Source organism: Motacilla alba, chromosome 11 (assembly GCF_015832195.1).
Source record: "Motacilla alba alba isolate MOTALB_02 chromosome 11, Motacilla_alba_V1.0_pri, whole genome shotgun sequence".
In the NCBI taxonomy this organism is placed as follows: Eukaryota; Metazoa; Chordata; class Aves; order Passeriformes; family Motacillidae; genus Motacilla; species Motacilla alba.
The window spans coordinates 21010935-21023782 of NC_052026.1; the positions used below are offsets into that span (position 1 = coordinate 21010935).

General features: G+C 41.7%; 2 protein-coding genes across 4 annotated transcripts; one reads left to right on the forward strand and one right to left on the reverse strand.

Annotated features, from left to right (window-relative positions):
- Nucleotides 1–710: 710 nt before the first annotated feature.
- On the reverse strand, nucleotides 711–6430 carry GABARAPL2 (GABA type A receptor associated protein like 2). Of its 2 annotated transcripts, XM_038147844.1 has the most exons (5): nucleotides 6042–6430; nucleotides 5676–5731; nucleotides 3735–3907; nucleotides 2040–2133; nucleotides 711–1330 (listed from the first exon to the last, which is right to left on the reverse strand). In XM_038147844.1, exons 1-4 carry the CDS (start codon nucleotides 6073–6075, stop codon nucleotides 2043–2045), a joined length of 354 nt encoding a protein of 117 aa, XP_038003772.1. In that variant the 5' UTR covers nucleotides 6076–6430; the 3' UTR covers nucleotides 711–1330; nucleotides 2040–2042. The 2 variants fall into 2 exon arrangements, with proteins under 2 accessions (XP_038003772.1, XP_038003771.1); XM_038147843.1 differs by lacking the exon at nucleotides 711–1330 and having other exon boundaries at nucleotides 1551–2133.
- Nucleotides 6431–6453: 23 nt separating this feature from the next.
- On the forward strand, nucleotides 6454–11826 carry TMEM231 (transmembrane protein 231). Of its 2 annotated transcripts, XM_038147840.1 has the most exons (7): nucleotides 6454–6740; nucleotides 6818–6987; nucleotides 8015–8143; nucleotides 9495–9638; nucleotides 9931–10012; nucleotides 10140–10245; nucleotides 11128–11826. In XM_038147840.1, exons 1-7 carry the CDS (start codon nucleotides 6599–6601, stop codon nucleotides 11315–11317), a joined length of 963 nt encoding a protein of 320 aa, XP_038003768.1. In that variant the 5' UTR covers nucleotides 6454–6598; the 3' UTR covers nucleotides 11318–11826. The 2 variants fall into 2 exon arrangements, with proteins under 2 accessions (XP_038003768.1, XP_038003769.1); XM_038147841.1 differs by lacking the exon at nucleotides 8015–8143.
- The last annotated feature ends 1022 nt before the right edge of the window (nucleotides 11827–12848 follow it).

Genomic DNA, 12848 nt, shown 5'->3' on the forward strand with positions numbered 1-12848 from the left:
GCAAGATACTTTTTGAGGAAAGACCATCTAAATGGTCTAAATATAATGTAATAATGGTCTATAATAATATACTAAATATTGACTGAATACTAAATTCATCCAGTACTGGTTTAGTTATACTGGAGATGACATTTCAATTTAGCTTAAAGATAAGTGACGTAGAGATGTTGCTGTCTTTGTTTTTGGTTCAGTGCATCAATGAAGATCATATGGGCTCAAATGCTTTGTATCATTTTACAGGAGTGTTCTATCTAAAGGGAAGCATTTCCCTTCTGCATTTCAAAAGGAAACCTCTTGATGTTTTATTGCCATTTAATGTGTACCTGCAGATGAAAAGTGAAGTTACTGCTGTAGAATATTTTTCCTTACATTCTCTGGAACTGTTTGCGTGCCTGGGTTCCTAAATCTAAATTAATAAATACAGAAATGTTAAAGAGAGCAGTTATGTGGGGGTTTTAGGAGCTTATGAAGGGTAATCCAAAAGTTACCTCAATGATAGCATCTTCCCTTGGTTTTAGATACATCTGTTTGCTAGCAGGTAACTAACTTAAGCATTTTTAAGTGTTTCTTACTCCTCTGTTAACAGCTAAGAAAAAATATTATTTGGTAACTGTAACTGTCGAAAAAATGGTAACGCTTCAACACAAAGGAAACAGAACATTTTCCAATAATACAAGGTAATTAAAAAATGACAGGTGAAACCACTTTTCTTCATTCTGAATCAAAAATTGTTAGGAGTAAACATTAATGTGTGAAAAGGGAGTTAGAAGTAATTCAGGATGGAAGTACTGACAGAATGTTTCCTAAAGCAGTGGTTTACAGTGCAGTGCTATTCTGACTAATGAAAGGCTTACTGAGATCAACAGCACATTTTCAGATGCAGTAAGCACATGCATCACAGTTACTGGGTCAAGCCGCAGTAATAGGGTGTCAACCTTTCACAGGCTCCTACGTTCGTATTTTTGAGTCCTTTTGCCAACACTTGTGAATGACTGCAGAGCTAAACAATTCTCGGCATAATGTATATCTTCATGGGGATTTGAGTTAGTATGAATTTGATTGAAGTTTGGAAAGTGGTAAATTTCCACTGTAACTGGAAGCATTTTAAAAACTGGATTCTTAGGCACCACACAGTGTGAAAATGAATTAAAACTTGTTAACAGGAATCTAAACTGTATTTAGCGTCTCCTTGCTGGCTTAGGAAGGTCAGAGTGATGCTACTTCTTCAACGCAGTGTTATCCTTTAGTATCAGAGTGCGAACTTCAGCATTGTGCAATTAGGTCAATTAGCTGGTTTTTCCACCCTCTCCCACACAATCCAAGGATTTGCCTGTAAAAAGAAGTAGCTGTAAGATATAGTAGCTCTGAAGCTATTGGTTTTGAAACCTACAAAGAGCTCCTTGTTTCTTCCTGGTATCAGCAGCCACACAGTAAAGCTTGAGAAGCTGTAAAATGTCTAGTAAGTAACAGAAGCAGCTGTGTAGCCTCTAGTAAATGTGATGAGTAACTTTCTGGTCAAAATGAAGGTAAAGAAATGACAGCACTGCCTGTTTGTGACAGGAATTTTTATTGTACTTGTTTGTTAATTGAGAAAGGAACATACCAGCTCAATTCAACACGATCAGCATCTTGCTCCTGGCTTTGGATAAGCTAGCAAATCCAGTGTTTCCAATACTAATTTATTATTTTTATTTTTCTTAAACTGACATCTCAAAACAGAATAAATGTGTGTTCTTCTCTTCATGTTTTAGTAGCCCAACTACTTTTTTTTTTATTATTTAATCAATGTCATCAAATGTATCCCGCCAAAGAACTGAGGCTCTGGGAATTCACAGCCGTGAGAAAAAAAAATGCACAAAACTAACAAAACTTTCTTTTTATAATTTAACAGTCTAATAAAACAAGACCTAGCAATATATTAAGAAATAAATCCAGTTACAAATGCATGTATATAGAAGGAACTTCTGAGGATGTCAGAACAGAAAATGATCAGCTATTTACAAGATACACAGCAGGATGGTATGGTAGCCAAGACCCACCATTCAGAAACCAAATGTGTTCTCTCCACTGTAGGCAACATACAAGAATCCATCCTCATCCTTTTCCTTCTCATAAAGTTGTCCCATAGTTAAGCTTGAAGGGGAAAAAAAGAGAAATGGTTTGCTTGGCTCATGCAAGTTGTCAGTGTTAACAGCTAGAACTTCATATAAACAAGGATTAATAAAAGCTGAAACCTGTAAGTCTGTGTATAGGTTAGAATACAAAAAATGAGGGTAAATGAAAAGCAGTTGACTCCTAAGTTATGATCATAACTCCTAAGTTATGATTCTTCCTAAGAAATGATCCTGGACTCTCTGCAGAGTAAATTTTTTATATTTCTTCACAAATGCCTTTGTCAGAATGCTTCCTTATTTTGTTGGAAATTGGTCTCTGTTTGGAAAACAAAAAGAAACCCTAGCAATTACCTGGCTGGTCAACTGCTCCAACCATCTTTCTACAGATGGCTGGAGCAGTAGACATCAGTTGGGTGCACAAATGAAGCCTCCTCAGCTCACCTTTCTCTGACTTCCCAAAACTGAGAAAAGGCTAATGAACTGAAAGATGGAGATGGATGTGAGTGACAGGGAAAACAATGACATCATTCTGCCCAAGAGAGGAGCTGGGAAGATTTGTAAACAGTACTTGAAATGGAAGAGAATTGGTGAGTAGTAGATAGATCACCAATCCTTGACATCCTTCCCTCTTCATACAGAAGTTTATTACATAAACTGAAGCCTGTGAGATGAGCAGAGCCATGAACAAATTGTGGGTTTGTTTATTGGTTAAGAAGTTACCATTTTTACATTAATATTGAATGATCAAAGCTCTGTTTTTCTAGCTGAGATGTGACATCTCATTATGAACATGTTAGAAGAGACAATGGATCTCTCTTTCCTGCTCCTAGCAATTCTGTAATACTGTTATAAAGATGACACTTAGTCATTCTCAGTACTGTTTGAAGAAAACAAGCAGAAAAGGATGGTTCTCACCATCTCGCCAAAGGATGGTCCCTATTGTGTATCAGGTTACCTGGAGGGACTCTATTTTACAATTAAGTATTAAGAATAATATCACATCTAAGGCATGTAACAACATACTATTTCCTTAAATGCTACTAAAGTATCTAGTGTAGAAAGTTGTAGTTGCTGCTTCTGATATATTCTGTATGTAGCAGAAAACAATGAAACTTACTCCTATATAAAAGTGAGAAACCTTTCTATTGCAATTTTTCTTTTTTCCATAGAAGAAAATTTTTTAAAAATAACCAGCAACTAGTGTGTAATGTTACAATTTCTTTGTAAACTGACAGGTTATTGATTTTTTTCAGAATAATTTATGGCATTTGCTATTGAGTATTTAATGTGCAACATTTTTTGTTACACTGAGAACCATTGTTTTCTTGATATTGATGATGTACGTGTTTTTGCACTCAACCAAATGCAACAACTGCAAAGCTCACCCTTCTCCTATGGAAATAAATCATAATATATTTTTCAGTCACCTTTCTTTTCAGCCTAGCTCAAGAAATAAGACATTTATCAAATTCATGAGTAAAAAAAAACTTTTAGTGAGATTAAGATGTGACAGACGTCTCCTAAAATCACCAAATGAGCATTGAGGAGTGGTCTTACTGACCCTCTAATATGCACAGGCTTGCTGTAAGGATTCTGAATACCAAGTGAATAGCCTCTCACCTGGATTGTGGGACAGTCTTGTCTACAAAGAGGAATATTGCCTTCTCAGATGGCAGTTGAATCCTCTTCCTGATGATCCACATGAACTGGGCCACAGTGATGTCAGACGGAACTAAGTACTTCCTCTTGTCAATATCAACAATCTGAGATCCTGAGACCTTCTCCACTATGACCTGTAAAGTGCAGGTGTGAAGGTCAGGCTGTTCAGGATTGGTATGAACAGACAGCTTTGGTAGATCGCTTGCTCGTACAGGCTTACAGCGGTGAGTAGACGGGATGAACAAAAAGGTTTCCTGACCACAACCAAATCAGAGGTAGAACTGGCTCAGCACTGTAAAACCTGATTTTACAGCTGCACTGAAACCTACGTTTATATACACAATGGCTTGAAACTTGCTGTGCCTGTGTTTGGCAGTCATGGGGTAAAAAGGTGCATTACGCTTTAAAGACACCTGTGACAGGAAAGTATGCATATCACTTAACCTTTTGTACACTGATGATATGAAATTACTGCAATGTGGACCCAAAGCTGAAAATGGACCAGCAGTGTACCCTAGACACAAGTAAGGCTAATAGTGTCCTGGACTGCATTAGGCAAAGGATTGGGAGGTGATCCTTCTTCTGTACTGGTACTGGTGAGGCTACCTTTGTATTCTGCTGAACTGACATTTGGAGTATTCCACCATTGCTTCGGAAATCAGAAATTGACTATAGAAAGGAAAGATAGCAAGATGGCTACAAACAAAACCAAACAAAAGTAAACAAACAGAAAGCAACAGGTGCAGGGGCAAGGATAACTAAGTATTGCTTGTGAGAAAGACCCAATGCTCATTGTACTACACAGACTGATTCTTGAAGGAAAAATATAGCAGGTCAGGAAATGGGGTTTACAAGAGGTTCCAGGGTCTCCATTCCTTAGCTCTATATTTCACTTGAAACATTTAAGTTTGAAAAACACTTCTGACTGTTAAATTGATACCAACTATTTGGTATCCATGGTATGCGGCTCAATTTGAATCATCAAGCAGAAAACACATACACATGTGAAGATGTACGATCATTAAGGATGCTGCAGTCTCGGTGTGAGGGAATAGTTAGTCAAGAGAGAACAGCAAGGATCATATCAGCTCGCCAGATTGGAACTGGAGAAAATCTTGTGACTAGGTGCAACTGAGCAGCAGAAAAAGTCATGAATGAAGACTGTTCTCTGGGCTGTGCTAACAGAAAAGTTACTTACCGAAAGGTGAGAGGCAGGAGTGGCACTAACTGGCACGTGGTCAGATGGGATGTGGGAAATTTTACACTCAAGCCAGTCAGTTGAGAATGTGGACATGTTTCTAGCTGTTACATAAGGATGTGAACTGACTGTGGTCTTTTCAGAGACTGAAACATGGTAAAAGGGATTGCGGAGAGAAGAGAGCTCATTCACTGTTTAGCAGATTGGTAGGTATTAACGGAGAAAGGAGGGGTCACCACTTGCACTGGCTCTTCAAACAGTGTTTGCATGGGGAAATTCACCATGATGACAGGTTACAGGCGTGGAATACATGAGGGATATCATCTAACTAATTTAGCCAGGATGGAAGATTTCAATGGATGATCAAGGTTTCAATAGTCTTCATAATCTTTCTAAGGATCAGGCACAATCTTCAAGACAATGATGGTACTTGCTGGGATATAACTGCCATTAGAAGAAAACAGGACCATGATATATCATAAAAATCCCTGGAAAGTTTTTAGAAAGCTTATTTGTCAATATGCACTGGGGCAGAAGAGGAAATGTTGGAGTAGATATATGTGTTAGGGGCTTCTTTAAGACATCTATGGACACAAAAAGGAAAATGAATATTCTTAGTAGGAACTCATCAGAGTGGGCGGGATGGAAACATTGTATCCACCTTTGCCTGTAAGTACTCTGTTGAAGCTGGCTCGGCTACTCACCGGGACACGGTCGGGGTATTTGGCTCGGATTTTTGCGGACTCGACACATCTGTGCTCTGTGAACAAAACTCGTAATTAGTCACTGCATAGTAATTACATTGCTGGTGTCCTAGGCCGAGAGGGCAGCGTAGGCAGGGCCGTGAGCCTGCGGGGATTGCGATCATACTCCCGCCTCCAAGCGGGTCTCTAGTTTTTCGGGGAGACCGTCCCCGGGCATCGCATTACCCTTCGGCGAGGGCCGCCAGCGGCTGTCCGCCCACAGACAAGACGACCGCCTGGGGAAGCCGACCGCGACAGATGGCGACACGGGAGACGGAGGGCAGCGAGGCCGCTGCCAGGCAGCGCCTGGCCCAGACCCACCCTTACCCAGCGCGTGGTCCTCCTTGAACATCCACTTCATGGTGCAGGCGGGCAGGGAGCGAAGCCAGAGGCGGCGAGGCCCGTGTGCGGGGGGCGGGGGCTCGTGCCAGGCCTGTCGCTGTCACGGTCCCTGTCACAACAACAGCCGCGGCTCGGCAGGCGGGACTTCCGGCTCGCCTGTTCCCCGGCAACCGCTTGGGCAGCCGCGCTTCCGGCCGGGGATCGCGGGGCGGGGCTGTGGCGTCTGGACACGGAATCACCTGCCGGGTGCGAAGCCGTCCGCAGGGTTCCTGGGGCACTCGAAGCCACTCCACAGACTTCATCGCCCCGGCAGGTGTCCCCGTCCGTGTGTCCCTGTCCCGCTGCCGGGCGCTATCTCGCCGACGGCCCCGGGAGGCAGCGGTGCGCGTTCATTGGCTGATGTGCCCGTCCCCTCGGCGCTGATTGGCGCCGCGTCTCGTCAGTCCGACGCTCCGCCCAGTGCCGCGCTGAGGGCGCGGGCGGGGGCGGCCGGTGCGAGTGCGGGCCGGGGTGGTGCTGCCGGGCTCTGAGGGCCGCTCGCCATGGCTGGCGTGGAGCTGTACTCGCATCCCGCGCTGTACACGCGCTACCGGGCTGGGTTCTGCTCCGCCGCTGCAATGGCGCTGTTGCTCATCACGGCGCTCACCTATGTGCCGCCGCTGCTGGTGGCCTACCGGAGCCACGGTGAGCGCCACTGGACCCCCACGCGGCCCGGCCGGGCCTGGCACAGTCCTGAAACCTCGTGCTGTTTCTGCCCTCAGGTTTCTGGCTGAAGCAGAGCGCGTACCTGGAGCAGCCCACTGTTCGTTTCCGGTACGAGGCTCTCTTCGTCGCCACCATCGGGTCCGGCCCGGGCAGCTTCTTGGCGTGGAGCACATTCCCTGCGTTCAACAGGCTCCAGGAGGACCGGCTCCGAGTCCCGCTCCTGTCGGTAGGCCTGCCTGGGGCGGCCCGGCAACACTGGCGAGAAGCGAGGCTGCAGAGTGGGGCCAGTGCACCGGCAGCCGGCTCAGGGCACGAGTGCTGATGGCGCATTTGAGCGGGTGGCCCGTCAGGCACTGCTGCCTTCAGGTAGCAGCAGCTTTATGCATAACCTTATGCCTCACATCGGGATTTGCTGGATTTTTAATGAGTCCCGTTTCACTCCCTCTCAGTGTTACTGAATCGTAGCATTACTTAGATTGGAAAAAGCCAGTCATTAATCAAATCTTACCAGTTTTGCTACTAAACCATGTCCGTAAGCACCACTGGTGGTTTGCGTGAACATGTCGGTTTACTTTAATTAGTTGTGCCCCTCTACCCTGGCCACATGGCTTATCATGATGTGAAGTTTGCAGCGTATCCCTAGATTTGGAAGTAGATATGTGCCTTCAGAAGCACATAATCTCTGTCTTGCAGTCACCTTCTTTTCTTTCTGGGATTTCACAGTGGCAGTTATTCCTCTGTCTGCCTCTTTATGAGCCCTGCTATATTTTTCAAGTAGCTGAAGTACTGGACACTCTGGCACACAAGCATAGCAAGCCTTGGCTTACAGCCAGGAATAAGCATACAGAGGCCATTTAAGATGCATGCTATGATGGCTGGAGGCACAAGCCTGACCACCAGTCATATATTTGCACTGTGTCTTACACAGAAGATCCAGCACCAAGGCACGCTTTGTGGCATGCAAGGCAGATGGTTGGAATGGTCTAGGGCAGATAAGACCTTGAAGTAAACTTTTCCTCCCTGGAGGGGTGTATGAGACCTTGTATAACAGACAACAGTGTTGGTTTTCTGTTTGTCTCTAGTGCTCTGTCTGTAAATAGTCAAGTAGCCTTTTACTGCATTCCTAAGTATGCAGTTTATTTGCTTCCTTGGTATGTGTGTGTGTGCTGCAGTTGTAGGGTCCCCTAGGGTTTTACTTTTTTTTTTGTTTTTCTTTCTAACAGAAATTCCTGTCTTTAAAAAAATTTATTTAGACTAGAGAAGAAGACAAAAATCAAGATGGCAAAATGGATCAGTTGCATTTTAAACTGGAACTTCCATTACAACCAACAGAGCATGTAGTTGGCGTTCAGCTGATTCTACTCTTTTCCTACCAGCTTTATGTGAGCATTTTTAGTTTTGTTTGTTGTGATGTATAGACCCATTGTAAAATTCCAGTAGTGGTTATACAAAAGATGAAAAGAAACCCTCCACATTTGAAATTCCTATCTAAAATATGTATTTTACTGAAAAATATTTAATTTTCTCCTCCTCTGCTGTGTCATTCCTAGTCTAGCTCTCTTGTGTATTTTGATACACTTTGTTAGGGTTTTTTGTTTGTTTGTTTGTTGTTTTTTTAATATATTTTTAAGCTCTATATTGTCTTGGGCTGTAGTGCACTATACAGGACAGAAATGCACAACAGTGAGTATCAGTGGCACCTGAAAATAACTGAGAGTCTTGCAATAGGCAGAAGGATGTGCATTCTTACAGACTGCTGCGTCTCCACATAATCAGTTCATTTTCTGAGGTGGAGAGCCAGGCTGTTGCAGCAGCCTAAAACTCCTTAGATTTTTTTCTTAACAGCTCATGAAGCATCAGTAATCATCTGCCAGGATCTTCTGTATCTTGTAACTGGGACTAGGAAGTGTTATAGGAAGACAAGACAATGCAATTCTGCTGCCATTGTACCTCAAATGGCAGTGCAATTAGTACCTTAAAGCAAAGTGTAAACCACCAGCACAGAGAACACAGGGATACATCTGAAAGGAGCAATAATACAGAGCTGAGTTGGGTGCAGCCACACAGACAAAAAGTTCTTTTCCTAGGGAGATTAGGCTGTTTCTTTAGAGAGTCTTGCTGATTGCAGATGGAGAAGCTTAGCAAGCATAGCTATGTGGTGTAGAAAACTTCTTAAGCCTGAGGCCCAGAATAAAGGCCCAACAGTCCTGATTTTGGGCTGAAGTATTTGGTCAGGTATTAGTATCACAGAGAGTTATGATATTCACAACACTTTTTTTTATCCCACTGTAAATGTGGAAATTTTCCTTCAGACTGAGTGGTTGATAGAACTAAGGACCTCCCTTCTTTATTTGGTTCTTGTTGCAGAGTACAAGTCCTTGATTAAATTGTGTCTCCAATGAATGTGTTTAGTCACCTTGCTGCTTTTTACATGTTATGGCTAGTCAAAACTTTCTGTCATTGGCCACAGACATTAGACTTCACTGACTCTCCTGTGGAACTTTGTTGAGATAATAAAGTTAGTTGACTACTAACTAAGGTAGTTCACTTTTTAAAAAAATGGTATTTTTTATTTGGTGGTCTCTTGTTTAGACTAAGATGATGATCTGAAACTTGGGAGTACTAGAAAAATCAAATCCGTGTAGAAAAATGTGTAGATACCTAGAGGTAGAAAAGTATGTTGTGTCCCTCCTCCCCCTGCTAAATTTTCCTTTTTTGTGTTCACTATTTCAGAGAATGTCAACATTTGTGATGCAGAGCATGGCTTTTCTTCAGTTTTTTTCTCCTGTGCCAGGGTCTCAGCTCTATGTGAATGGAGACTTGAAATTAAACCAGAGGCAATTACTTAACCACTGTGGACTGGATACCAGATACAATGTGAGGAAACATTTTTCCCTTCCCTATTATTTCACCCCCCTGACCTCTTAATCCTCCTAGTATCCTAGGTGACACCCTAATTATTTGTACTACTACACAGAGTGAACTGTAAGACTTTGGAACTGATGTTTTTTTGTTAGACTACAAGAGGGAAGAGGTTATTCTGCCAAGATGTTCAGTCTGATGTTTACGTTCATTCCTTGAAGGGCGTGGTTACTTTATGTAAGAAACTCAGTAGAATTACTGTCCTGAAGAGTGGACAAATAATTAAAGTGTCTCCTTGTTGTAACAGGTGTCTGTGGTCAATGGCACAAGTCCTTTTGCAAGTGACTATGATCTAGCAAACATCATTGCAGCATATTGGGATAGAAATGGTAAGCCTGAATGTGTAGCTACAGGACAGTAGTAGTTAGCATATTGGCAGCTGTTTTGTGAGGTATATGGCTTCTGTATTAATACCTAAAAGCCCCTTAACCTGGACATTTCCTTTCTCCATTATAGTGACAACAGTCTTTTCAGATCCCAGCCCTGTCTGGATGACTGGAAGAGCAACGGATACACCATTTATCATTAATGCCACCATTCATTACCCAGTGGAAGTTATCTTATATCCTTCAAAAACTGCACAAACTGCGACATAACAGGGTTATATTATGTAAGCCTCCACCACATGCAAGCCAAATGAAAATGTTTTCTCTTAGATGTGTTGCTAAACTTTTTTTTTTTTTTTTTTTTTTGTTAGCTAAGCAAATGTTACAGTTCTGGAGTTGATGAGATACCTGTTTGCCCATTCCTTCAGATGGCTATGCCTTCATAATCACTTTTTGCCTTTATTTATTGGCAACTTGTGTTGCTTTTCAGCTTTGCCTTTAAAGGCCTTTAAAGCAGTTTGTTAGCTATTGTCAGGGAATATTCGTAGTACATCTTGCTTTGGTTCTGCAGTACCTGCTGTCCCGATCTGTCACACATGCCACTCACAAAGCATGATACTGTAGCCTGTGACCTAAAGCAAATGATTAGAAATCTGTATGCAAGATCATCTCACCAAATAATAACTCCCGCAGTGGGAGGTTGTTACATCTGTTCATGTGCAGACAGACCGGAATTTTTTTCTTTTGAAAAAGTAATTCTTCATTTGTTATGTTCTTCGTTCTTTTTCTGAGACAAGAACAAGTCTACATTTAGAAGAATCTGTATGGAGCATACGTCTTACAAGATGTGTTTACCTGCCTGAATATTAACAATAAATACTTCCTGATGACTCAGGCACACAGTAAGTACTTTACCCAGAATTGGTTTAAATGTCTTCTAGGACAGACTACCATGGTGGAAGGCTTTTAGGTGTTTCTGTGGCTCAGAGGCTTAGCATTTGTGACACAAACCGATGTCTTAACAAGGTGTGTCCCTTTCTGCCTATGAGTTTCCTTGTTTAGATATTGCAGTGGTAGCATCAGAAGGTTCTCTATTTACACTCCTTGACTTTCTTTAAATATCAGCCAGGATTTTGGGAAATTATTAAATTTGCCTGGATCCAGTATGTCAGCATCCTCCTTATCTTTCTTTGGGTGTTCGGTAGGATTAAGATGTTTTTGTTCCAGAATCAGGTGTTGACAACAATTCCAGTATCACCAGTTCTGCCTGTATCTCCAGTACTATCCTACAAACAGCACCAGTCCTGAAGAGATGCCTGAGAAGACTTTATAGAAATGCCATTCAAAAATAGTTACCTGATCTTATTCTCTATACACTTCTTACTTCAGAAGATCAGAATTTTGTAAGTATATTCCAAGTATGCTCTGTTTGTGCATACTTCTTAAAATACCTGTTCATTCATCTAATTTTTTTAGGGACACTGCTTTGGAGCTGGAAAAGTTTATATTTTTGACATTAAAAAGAGCCTAGTTATTTTTTTGCAACTGGAACATGCCTCAAAAACCATCTTGAAAACTGAAAATAATATGCTAAAAGTAACAACATTAACTGATTTTACTTCCTGTAAATCAATTCACTGCAGTCTTAGAGTTGTCTAGAGTTATTTGTACCTGCATTTATGTGGACTATGAAGTGGAAAAACTGCATGGATGAATTAAGGTCAGAGATGCACTTCTGTAACTGTGTCTATACATACTCAGCAGTTTAATTATTAAATTGGATGATGAATAAATTCAAGGTTGATGTGAGAAATCAAGTTTTGGGTGATAATGTGCGCAAAATTTGCACAACGATTTACTAGTGGTATTATTACTGTAGCACCCAACCATTAATTGTGAATTGTGAATAGTAAAACAGAGAATCCTTGTATCTATTGAAAACTAACAAAAAATTCTACCAGGGAAGCCTCAAGAGTTTCAAAGCAAGTAAATAATTACCTTCAGAGCTTAAATAGTTTAGAACAGATAAAAATTATAATCACCTGGCAGATATTGAAAGACTATGTCCCTCATTTTTGATGGTGGTGGTCATAGGGAAGATTATTTTATCTTCTTTTTCTGGGCTTACATTTTACGCTAGACAAGCTTACAGGAGAAAACAACAAAATTTCCATTATATTTTCAGTTTTGAATTACAGAATTAATTCTAGCAAAGCAGTGTTATGGCAGGACATTTAAATTAGGATTTAAAACAATTCTAGATGCTAAAATTCTGCAAAAAAATTCCAAGTGTCTTTGGTTCTCTTGAACTGTTAAGACACGGTGCAGCTATGAAATATGAAAGAGCAGCTGAGCAGTATGCCACTTTTTGGCCATCATCCTCTAGAATTGAACATCCTGGCACCTGGGAGAGCTGCCTTTTCCAGAAATCTCCAGTTTGCTCTTGGATCTTTGAAGTCTCTATGTGGCAGCATAGGGCTACTGATAACTGGCTTCATATCAACATCTCCAGTCAAAGCAACTATCTACTGCTTTTTTGTGCTTCTAGCCACTGCACAGCATGAATGAAGGGGCTGTGAGCTTGTTTCCCCCATATCTCCTGCTGGTGTACATTTGGTGTGCTCTCCCTTGCAGCAGAAATGGTGCTTGTGTGACTGCATGAGTTAATTCAGGGAGTTCATTATGGTGAAGATGATCTTTACCAAATAGATAATCACTTTTTCAGACAAGTCAGTTCCCTGACTGAACTTGGTATGTATCTGCACAAGCATTAGGGTGGACATGAGCAAGGGGTAGAAATCTCTGGAGAGATCACAGGACCGCAGTTTAAGGGTTTGAA

Bases quoted from the DNA above. Each gene is read 5' to 3' on its own strand.
- GABARAPL2 (XM_038147844.1), bottom strand. From the start codon at position 6,075: ATGAAGTGGATGTTCAAGGAGGACCACGCGCTGG. The intron at 5,732-6,041 runs GTAAGGGTGGGT...TTTTGTTCACAG, and splicing joins CAAGGAGGACCACGCGCTGG to AGCACAGATGTGTCGAGTCC. The intron at 3,908-5,675 runs GTGAGTAGCCGA...TGCACTTTACAG, and splicing joins AATACCCCGACCGTGTCCCG to GTCATAGTGGAGAAGGTCTC.
- TMEM231 (XM_038147840.1), top strand. From the start codon at position 6,599: ATGGCTGGCGTGGAGCTGTACTCGCATCCCGCGCTGTACACGCGCTAC. The intron at 6,741-6,817 runs GTGAGCGCCACT...TTCTGCCCTCAG, and splicing joins GGTGGCCTACCGGAGCCACG to GTTTCTGGCTGAAGCAGAGC. The intron at 10,246-11,127 runs ATATCCTTCAAA...GACTTTCTTTAA, and splicing joins TACCCAGTGGAAGTTATCTT to ATATCAGCCAGGATTTTGGG.